Here is a 5,553-nt window from a genome sequence, read left to right on the forward strand (position 1 = left end):
CAGAACGTGTTTGTTCATGGTGTTCTTGAGGAAGAAGTGTTCATGCGGCAACCACCAGGGTATGAAAAAAAAAAAGCACACCTCATTTTGTTTGTAAGTTGGATAAAGCTTTGTATGGCTTAAAGCAGGCCCCAAGAGCCTGGTACTCCAGGTTGAGCACTCAGTTACAACAACTTGGTTTTAGTCCAAGCAAGGCAGATACCTCACTATTCTTTTATCACAAAGGCAACATCTCTATGTTTGTTCTTGTCTATGTTGATGATATAATTGTTGCTAGTTCCAGCTCAGAAGCCACTACCTGCCTGCTTCGTGATCTTAATGTGGAATTTGCACTTAAGGATTTGGGTGATCTTCATTATTTTCTTGGTATAGAGGTAAAACAGATCAAGGATGGAATACTTCTTACACATGAGAAATACACCACAGATATTTTAAGAAGGGTAGGAGTGGAACATTGCAAACGGGTAAGTACGCCACTCTCCACTTCTGAGAAACTTACAGTTGAAGGAGGTGAGTTACTTGGACCGAATGATGCAACAAACTATAGGAGTGTTGTTGGTGCTCTACAATACTTAACATTGACTAGACCTGATATTTCATATTGTGTCAACAAAGTATGTCAGATCTTACATGCACCTAGTACAGTTCATTGGACTGCAGTAAAGAGAATTCTGAGGTATCTAAAGTTCACAATGGGACTTGGAATCAAGATTGTTAAGTCACCATCCTTGCTAGTTAGTGCATATTCAGATGCTGACTGGGCAGGATGCCCTGATGATAGAAGGTCCACAGGTGAATTTGCTATGTTTCTGGGATCAAACCTTGTGTCATGGAGTGCAAGGAAACAGGCTACTGTGTCAAGATCGAGCACTGAAGCAGAATACAAGGCTCTTGCAAATGCAACAGCCGAGATCATGTGGATTCAGACTCTTCTATATGAGTTGGGGATCAAGGCTCCACAAGCTGCGAGGTTATGGTGTGACAACATTGGTGCTACCTATCTTTCTGCAAATCATGTGTTCCATACACGTACATAACACATAGAGGTTGATTTTCATTTCGTGAGAGAAAGAGTAGCACGAAAGCTACTTGACATCAAGTTTATTCCCACAGGAGACCAACTTGTTGATGGCTTCACTAAACCACTTACTACAAGGAGACTGAATGAGTTCAAGTACAATCTAAACCTAGAGAAATTTTCATAGGTTTGGATTGAGGGAGGATGTTAGAATAGGATATGTAGAGATAGACAGATATGTTTAAACTGGTTCTGTTTCTATCTCTTCTTCTGTTCTTCTTCTCCAAGTCTCTCTCTCTCTCTCTCTCTCTCTCTCTCTCTCTCTCTGCAATCTGGAAGTCTTAGCAATATTCCAGAACCTTGTAAGCCACGGCAACTCTTCTATAAATATACATGCGGCCTGAGCAAAGGGTTCAACGCTTCCTATCAAATCTTACATAACCAACATAATATCAAAAAACTGATAAGCGGAAAACAAAACCGAGTCTCACCCAAAGGAGTTGACCGAGGCCCTACGGTAAGGAGGGGAACAATCCGTGGTCGCATGATCATAAGTGCGGAGGAAGACCGCGTGATCCCAAAAGCAGGAGACTCTAAAAAAATGCCCACCGCACAATCCGCAATGCCACCACAAACAGATGTCTATCCTGGAAATAATAATAAAAAATTGTTAATAAATATATTTAAAAATGGAAACATACACGCACATAGTCATGTCGACCACAGTGAACAACCATGCCCGTCGGCAGCATGCAATCTGTAAACACACCATCGCATGCATAACCCATGCACAACGAACATGTAGACAACGCAAGTCGCATGGAACATGCACATAACGACACAGCAGCATGCACACGAAACCCAAAAGACAAACAGACAACTACACCTACTACGTGCATGGCCATACAGACCCATCGCTAGCCAATAAAAAAACCCACCCATGCACGTAGTAACATCCGTCACATGCATGGGCCATGCACGACAGCCCCGTGCAGCAGGTAGCCTAGCGATACGCAATACGCAAAAGAAAGGACGGCAAGGCATAGTAATTACGAAAATACCAGAAGCAAGGACAGGCGGACCAACAGAAGGAACAGCAACAGGCGCACGAAGACCGATCTGATCGAAGGGCAACCCTACAAAAAAGAAACAATAACTGTTCAGAAAAGTGGAAACCGTCAAACAGTAGCCAAACAAACAACAGAAAACCAGACGCACTCACCAAGAGTAGAATCAACGGGACGTTTCCCCAAGCGGATCTCCTCCGTGCGCTGCCTAGCAGGACCATCGTCAAGGAGAGCACGCACTGAAGAAGAGGATCCTACGCAAGAGAAATAGGCTGACAATTAAAACATGTAGTGACGACGCGACAAAACAAAAATCAAGAAACACAAGAGCAAAAAATTGAACCAACCAAGAACTACATGACCAACGGGACGCCAAACCGCGCGCTAGTAACTGAATATCCGGCAACTCAGAGCGGACACCAACGCCCACCATGAGTGCAGGAGGACGCCATTCATCAGTACGGCCAACAAAACGGCCGTCGCCTTGGCCAGCAGAACGACCACCGCCACCACGACGACCAACAGCAGTAGCACGTGTCCCACGGGGCCGACCCGGACGACGGGGGCCATTCAAGCTGGAAGAAGAACGAACCATGTATGGAAAAGGAAAAGCAAAGCGTATAGACTACCGAAGGAAAGCAAAACAGAAGTCCTATTTACAGCCGACGGGAAATAAAAAAAACAAAGAGAGAGACACGAACCATCCAGAGAAAGAATATCCAGAAAGCACGACGGAAGCGGTACCGACCGAACGCTCCCGAAACCATATACGTGGAACGTGACCGCGAAAATGTTGGGAAACCGGGGCCACCGAGGGGTGGCGGCCGCCTCGTGCGTATCGCACGGGCTAGTCCCTCCGATTTTTCCTACTTTACGTTAAGTGGGTACTTATCCCTTGACCCCTACCCCTATATAAAGCAGCGAGGAGCCATCATTGTAATCCCTGATCATTGATTAATAAAGCTGGTCTCCTCCATATCTCTCTGTGTCATTTACTTTCACGTGTTCGACTACTTCGACTATTTCGTCTACGAAGCTCGCCCTCGCTCCGCAACCTCGGACCGGACTCGCCGGCGGAGTTGCGGAACACGTTATCAGCACGCTTCGCTCCATCAACTCTCCGTCAAGCCTGCGTCAAGCCTGCATCACGCAGCCTTTCGTCGATCCCGTGGAGGTATAAGATTCGATCCCCACTTTTGCAAAAATGGATTCCTCTCGTTACTACGATTCCGTTTTTGCGACTAGATTATTTTTCGGATTTGATCTACCTATGATGCGGATATACCTCCCAAGAACCGAGCGGACGAACACGTCGCCGACCAATGTCGATGTTCTTGGACTAAGAGGAATTTGTTGACTGCACTATAGGGAGTCGGTACAGATCGCGATCCAGATGATCGTGGTGCCGCCGCAAAAGCACCAGATGTGCCATGCGCCGTCGTTTTTTCGGATGAACGCGATGAAGATCGCATCCCGAGGCCGGCGTGCGGATGACGCCGCGCTGGCCGCGACCCTGCTGGTCGCACGTACCACGTCACGTCCTGCTGACACCGCCGCCGCAACCGTCCCGCTGGCCGGCTCGTCGCCGAGCCCCGATGGTCGGCCTGGCCGCCGCCCTTACAGCGTGCTGCCGCCCGCCCCGCTGGCCGGCCTGGCAGCCGCCGCCGCCGCGAGCCATGGCCGCACCACGCGGTGGCCAAGCCGCGTCGGCCGCGCCATGGCTGCGCGCCTCGCTGGCCGCGCCGCTGGCTGCACTGGCCGGCTCTGGTCACCGCTCCGGCGAGCCGCGCGCGCCTAGCCAGCCCCGGCCGCGCCCGCGTGCGCGCCGCCGCCGCGCGAGCCCCCTGGCCGCCGCCGCACCCCGATGCGGGCGCTAGGGGAAACCCTAGCGTCGCTACGCGCCAGGCCGCTGGCGGCTGGGCCGGCCCGCTGGCTGTTCGGCTGGATGGGCCGCGGCCATGGATTCCTCCATATAAAAAAGGGGGGGCGCCGGCTGCAGCGCGGGATTTTTGCGGTTTAGCCCCCGTAGTTTTCAGATTTTACGCAAGTTTTATTCCTGCTGTAATATTTTGCGTAGAAGCCTCTGGAACTGTCTGTTTTAACTGAAAACACGTATTTGGGCTTAAATATGCCTCGGGAATTTAATTTTTGGGCTAGTTTTCACATACTAGATGCGCTTAACATGCTATCTTTTGTAACATGATATTATTGTATGATTTTACTGCTGTAGATTAATTGTTTAGCACTCTTAATCATTTAGCAAGTCATATAATAGCATGTTTTAAATATTGGAACGTCTTTTTATTGAATAAGTTTATCAACATCGCTTTGTGCAAAAGATTACCTGCTGTAATCTCATGATTTTTGCATAAATCGCAGATGGCCGGAATTGTCAACAAGGAGTTTCCTGAGTTGGCCCAGACAGGGCTGAACTACCTGTCATGGTCCTCGGACTACGAGATCTTTCTCCAGGGCAAAACCCTCCTGAGGGCGATCAGTAAGGGGGCCCAGCTGGCCGCCACTGATCCCAAGTTCGAAACTGAGAATGCGCAGGCTCTGCACTTTCTCCGTCATCACCTGTCACCTACTCTGAAAGATGAGTATATGGCTGAGCGCAGTGCTTCTTGCCTTTGGACCACTCTTAGCAGCGGTTTGAGCGGCTGAAGTACACTGTGAAGCCACGTGCAGAGGCAGAGTGGATCCGTCTGAGGTTTGCGGACTTCAAGACGGTTGGGGAGTACAATTCGGCTCTGCACCGGATTTGTACGACTCTTCGATTGTGTGGTACTGAGATTACCGACTCCCAGAAGATTGAGAAAACCCTATCCACTTTCCACCCCGACGCGGTCCAGTCCTCACGGAACTACCGCCAGGGGAACTACACGAGGTATTCAGATTTGATTGACGTCCTCCAGGTGGCGGAGGCGCAGGACAAGGTTCTCAAAAAAAACTTTGTCGCGCAACCACTTGGGGGGAGTTCTCGCCAGGAGGTGAACGCTCTCAAAGTCCGCAAGCCTCAACAGAAGAAGAGGGACCGGAAAGGCAAGAAGAAGGGCCCTCACCCCCCCCGCCCCGGCTAAGTAGAACAAGCCACTACTAGGAAAAGGGCTATAGATGATATGGCCACTAATGGCGCACCAGACATGTGGTGCGCCACTACTATATACTAATGGCGCACCATGTGTCGGTGCGCCATTAGTGTCCACCACATCCACGGTGCACCATTAGTAACAATTTTTTTTCATTTTTTTCTCAAAACTAGTAATGGCGCACCAGTGGATAGTGCGCCATTACTAGTTCTAGTAATGGGGCACCAGTGGATAGTGTGCCATTACTAGTTAAACTAGTAATGACGCACCACATCCACGGTGCGCCACTAGTAATTTTTTTCAAATTTTTTTTTTCAATTTTTTTTTTCAAAACTAGTAATGGCGCACCATGTGTGTGGTGCGCCATTACTAACTTGGC

The 5,553-nt window shown here is 49.3% G+C and overlaps 1 protein-coding gene across 1 annotated transcript; it reads left to right on the forward strand.

Moving 5' to 3' along the window:
• Positions 1 to 4,464: 4,464 nt before the first annotated feature.
• On the forward strand, positions 4,465 to 5,165 carry LOC109775132 (uncharacterized). The gene is made up of 2 exons (XM_020333890.1): positions 4,465 to 4,638; positions 4,731 to 5,165. The coding sequence occupies exons 1-2, from the start codon at positions 4,465 to 4,467 to the stop codon at positions 5,163 to 5,165; spliced, it is 609 nt and encodes a 202-aa protein (XP_020189479.1).
• Positions 5,166 to 5,553: the final 388 nt, after the last annotated feature.

The sequence above is a fragment of the Aegilops tauschii genome, chromosome 5, assembly GCF_002575655.3.
Source record: "Aegilops tauschii subsp. strangulata cultivar AL8/78 chromosome 5, Aet v6.0, whole genome shotgun sequence".
Lineage (NCBI taxonomy): Eukaryota > Viridiplantae > Streptophyta > Magnoliopsida > Poales > Poaceae > Aegilops > Aegilops tauschii.